At 45.3% G+C, this 13990-nt stretch overlaps 1 protein-coding gene across 1 annotated transcript in view; it reads left to right on the top strand.

The window, feature by feature from the left end:
• The window catches only part of ARFGAP3 (ADP-ribosylation factor GTPase activating protein 3), a 64848-nt gene that overhangs the window by 41957 nt on the left and 8901 nt on the right, over positions 1 to 13990 (top strand). The window contains exons 10-14 of the mRNA XM_011945140.1: positions 303 to 431; positions 1201 to 1323; positions 7859 to 7990; positions 9866 to 9989; positions 11643 to 11733. Coding sequence (XP_011800530.1) covers positions 303 to 431; positions 1201 to 1323; positions 7859 to 7990; positions 9866 to 9989; positions 11643 to 11733 — 599 coding nt within the window. The remainder of the gene's footprint in view (positions 1 to 302; positions 432 to 1200; positions 1324 to 7858; positions 7991 to 9865; positions 9990 to 11642; positions 11734 to 13990) is intronic.

The following is a 13990-nucleotide window of genomic DNA, read 5'->3' as shown; positions in this document are numbered from 1 at the left end:
AAGTGATTTGGGTATACATTATGTTATTATACAATAATAGGATAATAGGTAATGTGAACTAAGCTTGAACAGTGGCATAGGTTGAGCAGCAATGAGAAGGGGGCTGTAAGCTCATTCAAATTTTCTTAAACGTCTATTCAAAAAAGGCAGGTAGAAAAAACGCCAACTTGCCTTCTTAATTGTTAATTATGGAAAGAATCATGGAGCTAAAAGTATAAATTACATGTTTAATTTTGCTTGCTATTTTAATGTAAGAACAAAGGATTAAAGCTAAATTAAGGAGTATTTGGTTTTTCTGGCAGTGTTTCATCATTACGATTAGCCTATAAGGATCTTGAAATTCAAATGAAGAAAGATGAAAAGTTGAACATTAGTGGCAAAAAAAATGTTGACTCAGACAGACTCGGCATGGGATTTGGAAATTGCAGAAGGTATGTGAGACTGCTTTCTTGAAGTTAGAATTTAAAACAGTGTGCCAATCATTGGTGGATTTTTCTTGGACTGTGTTAGTTTCAACTTTAGAGGATTTTTTTGTTATTCATTAACTCCTCTAATTATTTTTGCTTTGCTCTGGTATTCACTATAACATGAAAAATTTCAAATTTGGCTCTTTAAAAAGGTCTGGCTCTTCATGAAGCACCTACCGGAGAGGAAGCCATAGACATAACCAATATATTTTTTTTTTTTTTTTTTTTTTTTTTTTTGAGACGGAGTCTCGCTCTGTTGCCCAGGCTGGAGTGCAGTGGCGCGATCTCGGCTCACTGCAAGCTCCACCTCCCGGGCTCACGCCATTCTCCTGCCTCAGCCTCCCGAGTAGCTGGGACTACAGGCGCCCGTCACCATGCCCAGCTAATATTTTGTATTTTTAGTAGAGACGGGGTTTCACCGTGTTAGCAGGATGGTCTCAATCTCCTGACCTCGTGATCCGCCCACCTCGGCCTCCCAAAGTGCTGGGATTACAGGCGTGAGCCACCGCGCCCGGCCCATAACCAATATTTGTGACTGTATTTTGTGTAGACACAGTCCTCACAAAATTTTAACATTTTTGAAAGCTTGCACCAGAAAAAAAATTTCTTTTATTGCTTGTGTTTTTAACCCTTCTAATAAATTTGTCTTTGTTCAAAATATAAAGCTTTGTTTATTTTGGTGAAACAAAAGTTTGTGAACTTACTAATATATATATTTTTCTGTTTTCTCAAGTAGTATTTCACATTCAGTGACTTCAGATATGCAGACCATAGAACAGGAATCACCCATCATGGCAAAACCAAGAAAAAAGTATAACGATGACAGTGACGATTCATATTTTACTTCCAGCTCAAGGTACTCTATGACAAATCATTGTTGAAGTGTCATTTTGAAAAGTAGTGATTAGTATGGATTGATTAGTTTATTTGCATTAGGAGAAATTACAAATCAGTTTACTTCACTGTTTTTAAAAGCTTTGACTGAAGCCAAAGGTATTCTTTGGAATAAAAATTAGAGAAACATTTGTGAAAGGACAATGTTTGCTAATATTAAAATGTTTGATAATAAAATCAGCAACTGTGAGTTAAAATTAAAGGTAGGAGAGATGTGTTTATTTAAATTATGAAATTGGAGAAAACTGCAAAATCCTGAAGATGTGTGTTGTTTAGTTTTAGTCCAGCAGTTGGAATATTTCACAGCTCTTTCTCAGGGCTTCAGCAGATTTCTGTGCTTCATAATGCCAGCTTCAGAAAACTCCAGTTGGTACAATCGTACATTAAATAAACTCTATAGGTGTGTATATTTATTAATAAGGAACATGACTGCACCTTGAGGGGATCCCATAGTAAAGCCCAGGTTTCTCTCTTTCAGCACTCACTATCTGGTTGAGACAAAATGCATAACTCTAGTGTGAAGCTGACTGTGGAGATCAGTGCACGGTCAAGTGGCCTGCCAGAGCTAAGAAAACAAGTTTAAACTTGAGTCAGTTCACTTTGTAAGGACCTGCCCAGCCCAGGGAGAGGTCTGCTAAAAAAGTACCAAATGAACCTGTGATTTCACTGGAGAGGGCACAGCTCAGGAACAGAGGGGTAAGAATATGGGCCCAGGGGCCAGATGGCATGGATTTGAATCCTGGCTTTCACTTATGTGTGACCTGGGCCAAGTTATTTAACTTCTTGGTGCTGTAGCTTCCTCATCTGTAAATTAGGGACTCTAGTAGTACCTACCTGATAGGGTTGTGTGAGGATCAAATGAGATACTGCGAATACTATAGCACATTTAGAATGGTGCTTGGCTGTTACTATGTTTAGCTGCTATATGATAATGTAGAAACTCAGTTTAAGAGACGTGTGATTCAGTCTAAATGTTTTTTGTTTGTTTGTTTATGAGATAGAGTCTCACTCTGTCACCCAGGCTGGAGTGCAGTAGCATGATCTTGGTTCACTGCAACCTCCACCTCCCAGGTTCAAGCGATTCTCCTGCCTCAGCCTCCTGAGTAGCTGGGACTACAGGTGTGTGCTACCATACCCGGCTAATTTTTTGTATTTTTAGTAGAGATGGGGTTTTGCCATGTTGGCCAGACTGGTCTTAAACCCCTGACTTCAAGTAATCTGCTGGCCTCAGCCTCCCAAAGTGCCGGGATTACAGGCATGAGCCTCCATGCCCAGCCTAAATGTTTAATTACTATTGTTAAGTAGTTAAACTAACCACATTGAGGACCACCTTTGGGTTAGCAGTTCATGAAAACTGAAGGTGTGCCTGTCAGTAATGGGTGGTGCTTACCGGAAGGCTCCATCGCTTACATCTCGGAGGGCATTAGAGTTGTCTGGCAATTTATAGGTTTGAAGCGTTTTCATATGTATAAAAGATATATATGTGTGTGTGTATATGTGTGTGTGTGTGTATATACACACACACACACTTCATATATAGAACAGATATAAATATATTACCTAGAATCTAATTGTGAAATTGTATATTTTCCTGTCAATGTTTATAGACAAGGAATTGTACAAAGAATACTATCCTTAAAAAATGTCTCTTAAGTATAGCTCCAAATTATTTCAAGTCTAAGGATTTTACCAAAAAAAAAAAAAAAGGTAGTAGTTTAGTGATGTTCCATGGTGATATTTTCAGAGACTTGGGTGGTTTTATATTTGCCTATCCTTTGCAGCTTGTATAATGCATCAAGTTTCACTTCACTCAGAAGTGATACCCAAATCATGCCTTTTAAAGGTATGTAAATAGATTTTACACAGAATAAAATTAAATGCGCAATTTGATTTGGAAACTGCATGCATGTCAAATCATTTCAGATATGAATATTAAATGATGGACTAAGTGTGGGTCAGAGGAAACACTTGGTAATACAGGTCTGTATTTGTCTGTGTGGCTTCTCACAACATCTTTGATTTTTTCACTGCTTATTGGCAACTTCTACAGATGATAGTAAAGAAAGTTAAGGCTAGGCGCGGTGGCTCACACCTATAATACCAGCACTTTGGGAGGCCAAGGCAGGAGGATCACTCCAGCCCAGGAGTTCAAGACCAGACTGGGAAATATAGTGAGACCTCTTCTTTACAAAAAGTTTCAAAAATATTAGCCAAGCATGGCGGCACATGCCTGTAGTCGTAGCTACTTGGGAGGCTGAGGTGGGAGGATCACTTGAACCTGGGAGGTAGAGGTTGCCATGAGATTAGATTGCACCACTGCACTCCAGCCAGGGCAACAGAGCAAGACTCTGTCTCAAAAAAAAGAGACAATTTAAGTTAAATCAGTACTCTTGCTTGGTAGCCGGGTTGCTAAGAGAACTCTAAGTGAGGTTGCCTAATGGGAACTTCAGAGACCCTCACTGGCTCCAGGTCACCGACAGGCCCCTGTGGGCCTTTCTGCCTTGTAAGAGCTTCAGGGATCTTTCAGACTTCGCCTCCTTCCAAGGCTTAATCAAAAGGGTTAGCCCCAGAAGCCACTGTTGCTATGAAACTGTTACAGTTTGAAACCTGGGAGCAGATGGCATATTTATATAGACCATGCCTCCTGGACGCTTGCCAGAGAGACCTTGGTGTATTGTTTATTACGCCCTGCAGATTGTCTAATAGGAACATAAATGCCTTCTCTAGTCCTCCTTGGTAGGGTGACCACCATTAGTAGAATGAGGGTACCATTAGGTACTTTGGCAACTGAGGTAAAGTAAACGTGGACTCTGAAAGCAAATATATTAGTTCGATGAAGAGCTCTTATTGCTTTCAAATTATTCATTAGCCCATTAGAACTTGAGTATTATGAATTATGAAAGAGTTCTGTTTCTGTTAAAAATAAGATAAAACCTGTCCTTGTTTTTTATTATTATTATTATTGAGTTCCATTATTTCCAGGATACAAACAGTATAATTATATATTGAGTACAAGATAATGAAACCAGAACAATTTGCTCAGCCTTACAAAGCCAGCATGGCCTTCATTAGAATAGACAACTGTCTATGGCTCTAAATCAGAGAGAATGTGATATTAGGATGCTCTTATCAAGGGATTTTAAGGAATGTTTTCAAGATTGGGTAAAGACAGTGGGAGGGAGGGCAAAAATAAAAGTAAAAAAGCATTGAGAGCTACACAGTCAAAGCATTAGAAAGCCAATAAAGATTTGGCGATGAGGAAGGAAAGTCTCTTTGTTTCTGAGCAGGGACTAGTGGCCGTTAGTGGTCCCACTCACCCTGTCCTTTCAAGGGTCAGCTGGAGGCCTGGCTGGTGGTCTGTCCGTCCCCTTAGTGAGTTGCCAGTCCTCCTACTGAGTTTCTCCTGCTTAGCATGAGCACAGAGAGTCTCTCATGGGTAACTGGAAGACAGAGAAGGCGCCACCTAGCCCGCGCACCGACTGCTGCCTCACAGGCTTATGCTGGTCGGGGGACCCAAGCCGATGGCTGTCTCTCTCCTTTGACTTCTGAATAGTTCAGTCACTTAAAAGTAATCGGGGCTGGGAGCGGTGGCTCAAGCCTGTAATCCCAGCACTTTGGGAGGCCGAGACGGGCGGATCACGAGGTCAGGAGATCGAGACCATCCTGGCTAACCTGGTGAAACCCCGTCTCTACTAAAAAATACAAAAAACTAGCCGGGCGTGGTGGCAGGCGCCTGTAGTCCCACCTACTCGGGAGGCTGAGGCAGGAGAATGGCATAAACCCAGGAGGCAGAGCTTGCAGTGAGCCGAGATCTGGCCACTGCACTCCAGCCTGGGTGACAGAGCGAGACTCCGTCTCAAAAAAAAAAAAAAAAAAGTAATCGGATTCCCCTACATTTCAGGATAAGCACATTGGCTTATAAGAATGAAGAATGTTATGTACTTAGAGTGTTGCTCAATCTTCAAAATTTAGTATCACAGAGTCATGAAGAACCTGGAAGTTCACCCTCACCCTGCACCAGTCCAGTGCTGACCCCCCTCTTCCCACTCCTGGGCTATCCAGCCTCTACTGTACCCTTCCTTCTCCTCAAGGCAGCCATTTGGTCCCAGGGCAGCTCCGTGAGAAACTCTCCCTTTCATTAACACAGCTTCTGAGGCTTCTGCGCTCAAGTCAGCCTCCATTCCATAAGCCAGTTCACAAGCTTCATGAGGGCAGGAGCTGAATGTGTCTTCTTGCCCTGTGTCTTCCCCTAGCAGAGTGCCTGACTCCTCATAGGTGCTTATTAAGTAGTTTTAAAATTCCTCATTGAATTGGTCTTAGTTTTTTTATGGTCCCTTAAAGTAAGTCCCTCAAACATGTGAATATCACCTTCCAGGCCAGCACACATCCCACATCTTTTGAACCTTCCTCTGATGTAACTTCCAGTTCCTTCAGTGTCCTGATCTCTCTTCTCTGAAGGGGAATGGGTCATCTCTCTTCCTCCAGGCAGAGCCTGGGTGCAGTACAGATCTACTCATCCACCATGGGGAAAGCCTGGTCGGTTTCTAGCTGAAATCCAGATACACTTTGAACACCGCGTTTTCCTTCCTAAGGAGAAGGTGCTAGTGTCATGAGATTTGTTCTTAATGACCTTCTTGCCAGAGAAGGCAGAAGCCACATTTAGAAATTCTACTTTCTGTCTATTAAGGATGTAATGTCATACCATCTGCTCCAAACAGCAGGTTTATCAAACTCTGTCCCTTTTTTTGTTTTGTTTTGTTTTCTGCCAAGAAAGAGTAAATTGGTTCTTACCATTGCCCCACCCAGATCTTGGTTCACTGAGGTCCCTGGCCTCTTTGCTCTTAGGGGTTCTTGCTTTCCTCTTACATTGGCCTTTGGTTACTGGCCCCCCTGACCTATGATCTCCATCTTTTGTGCAACTCCTTATAGCACGGAGCTTGGTGCTCACCTTGTTTCCAGTGTGCTTCCTGTCCTTACTCTCTGGAGAAAGCCTGGATGATGTCTGTTAAGGCCTCTGTGTTCTCTTCTGTCACCCTTCCTTTCCTAAGACCTCCCTGGGATCTGCCTCTCTCCTCTGAACTTCTTGGACTGCCTTCATGAGGTGTGTATATCTGGCCAGACTGCTTTTCCATCCTAAGCTGTTGTGAATTCTGGCATAGCAGAGTCACTTTTTGTTTTGAGACAGTATCTCACTTTATCACCCGGTCTGGAGTGCAGTGGCATGATTACGGCTCATCTCAGCCTCAGCCTCCCACGCTCAGGTGATCCTGTCACCCAGGCTGGAGTGCAGTGGCATCATCACAGCTCACTGCAGTCTCGGCCTCCCAAGTAGCTGGGACTCTAGGTGTGCCACCATGCCCCATTAATTTTTTTCTTTTAATCCCCAGAGATGGTCAGGAAACAGTTATTTTATTTGTTTATTTATTTATTTTGCATTTTTTGTCGAGATGGGGCTTTGCCATGTTGCCCAGGCTGGTCTGGAACTCCCAGGCTCAAGCAGTCCACCTGCCTTGGCCTTCCAAAGTGCTGGGATTACCGGTGTGAGAGACGGTGCCTGGCTGCTTGATGGTCACTTTTTCTCAAGGCTTTGGCACATCCACCTTGCCTGTCAGTCGCTCCTGTTCCGGGCAGACCTTGCTGCTCTTGGTCAAAGATTTTTCTCTAATCACACAGGACAAAAGGCCGCCACTGAGTGCTGCTCTCTGAGCAATGCCCGGCTCGGTGATAATTGGTTAAAGTGTAAGCTGATCCGAAGACCAGGCTCTCCTGAGATGCTTGCAAATCAGATCAAGTTTACTGCAGGCTCCAGGCTGAGAGCGTATCTGCAGAATGGTCCAGTGATCAATGATCCGTAGCTTTGTATCCAACTCCAGGAGGGGGTTAATTAGCGTCATTTACATCATTTTCATTGAATGTACTTAACATGGAAGTGATTGCCAACAAGAAGCTCCCTGTATGGAGTCAGTTCTCTAGGCCCAGCGGTGTTATTTGTGACTGCCTAACCAGGCAGAGTAAGACCTAAAGAGAGTGAAATGTGTAACCTGTGGTGAATAACATTTAAAGATGCCCTGTGTTGTCTGGATAGGCCAGGTAATACTAAGGTAACAAACATCCCCCAGATCTCAAGGGCTGAACACAATGGCAGTTGATTTCTTTTTCACATAAACTCAGCTGAGGGTGCAGATGGTTCTCTAGAGTACCTGTCCTCCATGTATCACTTTGATTGTCCAGGTTTTACCTACCTGAGACTGTAGCATCTGGAACACAGTCTCTTCTGTGTCGCTTGGGAAGAGAGGACTGGGCAAGGTTGAACACAGGTACTTGAGAGGCCTTGGAAATGACACACCTCGTGTCTGCTCCTGTCTCATTGGCTAGACCTAGTAACGTGACTGCCATTAACTTCAAGGAGGCATCCCCCACATCCGTGGAAGTGAGAGACCCCAGAACGAGTGTCAGCCAGGACCTCCAAAGTCACTGTTGTACTCTTGCTCATACAGGTACTTCGACGAGGCAGTGGAGTTAAGGAGCAGTTCTTTCTCTAGCTGGGATGACAGTTCAGATTCCTACTGGAAAAAAGAGACCAGCAAAGATACTGAAACCATTCTGAAAACCACAGGCTATTCAGACAGGTATGAATGCAGAACTGTGGGGTTGTAGTAGTGAATCCATGCATTTCTGGGAAAAAATTGCTAATAACATGATGACATGAAAACCTTTGTAAGGGGCTGGGCACGGTGGCTCATTCCCGTAATCCCAGCACTTCAAGAGGCTGAGGTCGAAGGATCACTTGAGCCCAGGAGTACAAGGCTGCAGTGAGCTGTGATCATGCCACTGTACTCCAGCCTGATCAACAGAATAAGACCTTGTCCCCCTCAAAAAAGAAAACCTTTTGAAACCTTTTGTAAGACTAGTGAATAATTTTGTTCTACTATTTCAGGAATATTGTTTTGATTTTTTTTTTTTTTTTTTGAGACGGAGTCTCACTCTGTTGCCCAGGCTGGAGTGCAGTGGTGCAATCTCAGCTTACTGCAGCCTCTGTCTCCCAGGTTCAAGCAATTCTCCTGCCTCAGCCTCCCGAGTAGCTGGGACTACAGGTGCGCACCATCATGCCGGGGTAATTTTTGTGTTTTTAGTAGAGACAGGGTCTCACCATGTTGGACAGGCTGGTCTCAAACTCCTGACCTCAGATGGATCCACTTGTCTCGGCCTCCCAAAGTGCTGGGATTACAGGTGTGAGCCACCATGCCTGGCCTGTTTTGATTTTAAATTACTGATTTTAAATAGGAGGTGCACATCAGAATCTTCTGTGGACCTTGAAATAAATGTGTGTGTGGAGGCCTCTTCCCTGAAGATTCTGATCCATGGGTCGGGGTGGCCTAGGCCAGGAAGGTTTCACCTTTTTCCCCAATTTTTTGTTTTTTAGATTGAGTCTCACTCTGTCGCCCAGGCTGGAGTGCAGTGGCACAATCTCGGCTCATGCAAGCTCTGCCTCCTGGGTTCACACCATTCTCCTGCCTCAGCCTCCCAAGTAGCTGGGACTACAGGTGCTGGCCACCATGCCTGGCTAATTTTTTTGTATTTTTAGGAGAGATGGGGTTTCGCCGTGTTAGCCAGGATGGTCTCAGTCTCCTGACCTCGTGATCCGCCTATCTCAGCCTCCCAAAGTGCTGGGATTACAGGCATGAGCCACCTCACCTGGCCTTTTTTCCCCCAATTTTAAGATATTATTTACATATAATAAAATTCATCTTTTTAAACTTACAGTTCTGACAAGCACATACATTCATGTAATTACCACCAAAACCAAGGAACAGAACGGTTCCCATCACCCCCAAATTTTCCCCATGCCCTTTGTAGTCCCCCCTCCCCTGCCCCTGGCCGCAGGTCACCCCAGGTCTGTTTTCTGGCCTTACAATTTTGCCTTTCCCAGATGTCATATAAGTGGAGTCATGTAGCAATTGGCCTTCCTACTCTGGTTTAACTTTTCTTAGCACACTTGGTCAAGACTCATTCATTCTTGTGTTCATTCCTAATTGCCAAGTTTATCCATTCACCTACTGAAGGACTGTCTCCAGTTTTTGGTGATTATGAATGAATTTATTTTCCAACCAGAGAACTTCTGAGAGTGCAAAGGGACACTACTAATATGTTGGGACAACAGGTGTGACTTGAAATTGTCCCAGGAAACTGGGACATTTTATATCCTATACAATGTAGAGAGAGCAGTGTCCTATGGACATTCCAAACAATGTATTCAGTGTTTACCAGTTGATCTGAAATGTGAAATAACAGAGCCCATTTTAAACAGAAATTCCTTCAAATGTTGTATTGTTTGGATATTTATTCTTTTTTTTTTTTTAATTAGAATTTTCAGGCTTTTAAAAATGGCCTAAAATCCTTTTACAAAATTTACTGCTATTGGCATTTTAAAAAATAAAATGAGTATGAAACACATTTGCTTCACCTCAAATTAGTTAACCTAATTTGGCTGTTTTTAATTGCAGACCTACTGCTCGCCGCAAGCCAGATTATGAGCCAGTTGAAAATACAGATGAGGCCCAGAAGAAGTTTGGCAATGTCAAGGCCATTTCATCAGATATGTACTTTGGAAGACAAGCCCAGGCTGATGTAAGGGTCCAGAGAGTTTATTTGGGTGCCGCATAATGCAGGAAAGAAGTGTGGGTGTGGGCATTGGGGAGGAGATCCTGAGTGAGCTAGGTTCAGGCTGCCAGATGCCCTCCAGCCTGAAAGTGCTGGAGTCGGGACTTGAACCCAGGTCTGTGTAACTGATCGTGTGCTTGCTGCCTCAGCAAGAGGAGTGTTTACAAGACAAGGACTTACCTCACAGTTCTCTTATTCCTCTCTCGGTGTTTGGAATAGCCATTATCCAGTATCTTTTGAATGTATTTCAAACAATTGTTGATGCAGCTGTAATTTGTAATTTACTTAATAACTTTTAAACATAGTGAAATGAAGCACATAGATATGTTTCCTTTTTTTTTTTTGAGACGCGGCCTCCCTGTCACCCAGGCTGGAGTGCAGTGGCACAATTTCAGCTTACTGCAACCTCCGCCTCCCAGGTTCAAGGAATTCTCCTGCTTCAGCCTCCCAAGTAGCTGGGACTACAGGCATGCACCACTACACCTGGCTAATTTTTGTATTTTTAGTAGAGATGAGATTTCACCATATTGGCTAGGCTGGTTGGTCTTGAACTCCTGACCTCAGGTGATCTGCCTGCCTTGGCTTCCCAAAGTGCTGGGATTACAGGCGTGAACCACCATGCCTGGCCAGATATGTTTCTGGGGAGTGCATATATTTATGTTCAGGTTGTTGGCTTTTCTCAGAAATGTTAATGAACTTGGCCAGGCACTGTGGCTCACGCCTTAATCCTAGCACTTTCGGAGGCTGAGGCAGGTGGATCACTGGAGGCCAGGAGTTCGAGACCAGCCTGGCCAACATGACGAAACTCCGTCTCTATAAAAAGTACAAAAATTAGCTGGGTGTGGTGGTGCGTGCCTGTAGTCCAGCTCCTTGGGAGGCTGAGGCAGAGAATCGCTTGAACCCGGAAGCAGAGATTACAGTGAGCCAAGATCACATCACTGCATTCCAGCCTGGGTGACAGAGTGAGACTCTGTCTTAAAAAAAAAAAAGAAAGAAATGTTAATGAACTCATCAGAGTGAGGTCTTGCTAAGCTGTAAGACTCAAGTGGAAGTGGGGAGGTTTACGTCTTCCCTCTCATCCTGAATGGCTAGTGTGCCTCTGACTATTTGGATCATGGTTCCCTAAAATGTGCTGAATGTATTTTGCAGAAGTTCAAACTTCTGCAAGTATAACATTTCACCATGATTTTGAAAGTAGAATTGCCCCTCGCTGTTCCCACGGTCCATCATATCTGCCTTGCTTCAAAGTTGACATTCAAGTTCAGTTTTAAAATAGTGTCATGGGGCTTGGAAAAGAGCCTCTTAGAGTGGCCTTTGCTGCCCGCTGGCTAGAAGCAGCAGCAGGAGAGAGATGCTGCTCTCCCTTCCTCTGACTGCCTCCGCACTGGCGGTCTTGGCTGAGGTGCTGTATGTTGATCGGTTGGCCTGTGACCTGCCTCCCATGCAGAACATGAGCTTTGTGCTGTCCCGCAGGACCCGGCCTTGGCAGTGGCATTCAGTAACTGTTGGAGAGAAAGAGCCTGGGGGGCAAACACTTTGAAATGACAGCTCCTCGGTGATTCTTGTAAAACTGCCCACGATCTTCGGAGCCTAACGTTTCCTTTTCCTTGTCTTCTCTAGTATGAGACCAGGGCCCGCCTAGAGAGGCTGTCGGCGAGTTCCTCCATAAGCTCGGCTGATCTGTTTGAGGAGCAGAGGAAGCAGGCAGCAGGTAGGGGATCACTGAACAAGAGCTGGTCTCTGTCATGTCTATGGTATGAACACATTTCATCTAGATAGGACTGTTTCCTTTTCCAAGGTATTTTAGCAACCATTATTTGATGCTCTGATCTCTGCTGTAAGTCAGGTAGAGCAGAAGTTACTATTCCAGGCTTCACATGTGAGGAGACCAAGTCATGAAATTCAAGCATCATCCCCAGCATTGCCTGGCAATCATCCTTCTAAACACTGTCATAGAGGAATGTTTTCTAGCTGAGTGCGGATGTGCTATGAAATACCACGTGGTATCTTAGCCTTAGAGGTGGACAGCCCTGGGCTCCCATGTGATCCTAACCACCCTCTAGCTGTGAGCCCTTGAGTATGTCATGGCACCTTTAGCCTCAGTCTCCTTCTCCATAATGTGGGTGGATAAAACTACCTCACAAGGTTGTCATGAGGCTTAAATGAGAAATATGAAGTGCCACCAAGTGTCTGGCACACAGCAGGCCCCAGGGGTGGGCAGAGGCAGATAGAAGCATGTGGCTCTACCAGCATCTGTCTTCCAGGGAAGACGGAACACAACTTTGGGAGTGAGCAAGCAGAGGGGAATTGCCTGTCTCCCGTATCCCTCTTCAGGGTTCAGACCTCAGTGAAGAGGTGTCTGGTCCTCCCAGGGCTGGGATGACCTAGGATGGGGCAGCCTGCGAGCCCAGTGGTGGGCTTCAGAGCGCCGGCCCCTCTGCTTTGACTTCCATATCCCCCTGACTGAGGGATGCCTTGCAAGAGTACCCTACAAAGACCTCTGCCAAGCCACAGTGGGGAGGAGGGGGCCCTGTGGTTAACATGAAAGGGGCAGCGTCCTCTGAGGTCATTTCGGGAACCCATTTATCAGCAGGAGAGCCAAGGGGAGAGAGGACTCTCAGGAGCCAGGCATTCCAGGCCTGGCACCCTCAGCACCCCTCATTTCTAGGCTTAGAGGAACTGGGTGTGGCTCTAGGTGACCAACCTGGGCAAACACTTGGCCTCACAGCCATAGAGAACAGCTGTTTTCAGAGTCCAAAGAGAAACAGCTCGACAGAGAAGGTCTGAGTGTCAGGGACATTCTGGGTTGTGGTTTGGGAATGTTATAGAGACACACTGTGGCCCTCGGGGTGCAGTGGGCACTGCTAAGTTGCTGTGCTGTGGTGGAGGCAGCACACCTAGCCAGGTGGCACCAAGTGAGCCAAGGGTTGTGCTGGCAGAGAACCAGGCAGCCCAAGGAGCCAGAGGCCAGGGCCGGAGTGGACAAGCCCCAGCACATTCACTGCCAGTGAGGGTGTGGCGGTGCCTGGGGATGGGCAGCCAGGGCCACGGCTCCCATGAGCCACTCTGGGCAACAGCATACCCTGTGCCTCACCCCAGCCTCGAGCAGAGGGGGCTCGTTTCCCTCAGGCAGTTGCTTGCTGACTGGGCATTTCCTGGCAGTGAGTCTTGGTGGGGGCAGCTGAGGCTCACTGGCTTGTTCCATCTCCAAACTTTCAGTGTCCCGGCCTTTTGTCAGGGCAACTTCGTTCTGTGACCATCGCTGGCAGAGAGGCACTCCAGCCACCTTTGGAGGCCTCCAGCAACCCCAGCCTTGCTGTCCCCACGGGTCAGTGCTGGGTCGCCTTGTAGGGGCCCTGGCACAGCCGGCAGGCCAGTCCAGAGACCTGCATTGTTCAGTCCCCCGACTCCCTGCAATGGATGCTTTTGTAATTTGAGTCAGTAGAAGTTTTTCTCTGAAGCATTGTTTGTTTAAAAAAAAAAAAAATTGGAGATCAAATGAGAGCAGCCTTTCCAGTTACTGAAACAAAACAGTGGCCAGCCTGTGTTTACCTTCCTGTTCCCTTTCAGAGAACAAAGATCCATTAAATTTTCGTGAGCCTGTGTAGGTGCCAGACCAACCCTGATCCCTGGCACCTCGGGGTCATTGTAAGGTGCACCCTGGGGTGAGAGGCCACCCAGAAACCTTCACCCTCCTGCCCCCACTGGGGTCTCACTGTGTTGCCCAGGCTGGTCTCAAACTCTGGACCTTAAACAAACCTCCCTCCTCAGCCTCCCAAGAAGCTGGGATTACAGGCACCAGCAACTTTTATTAAATGTTTATTTTTTATTATTTAGAGCATATTTCAACAAAGAGCTTTATGTGTTCTGCCTCCATAAAGCTTGTTTTCTTATAAAATTTTTTTCTTTTATTTTGTCTTTAATACTTTGTTATTGAAGTAAAAGTTTGTTTTAAGAAAACAAGTTCT

This window comes from Colobus angolensis, unplaced genomic scaffold (genome assembly GCF_000951035.1).
Source record: "Colobus angolensis palliatus isolate OR3802 unplaced genomic scaffold, Cang.pa_1.0 Scaffold239, whole genome shotgun sequence".
Lineage (NCBI taxonomy): Eukaryota > Metazoa > Chordata > Mammalia > Primates > Cercopithecidae > Colobus > Colobus angolensis.
The sequence above is the reverse complement of the archived record's forward strand: the minus strand, read 5'-3'. Positions and strand labels throughout refer to the sequence as shown.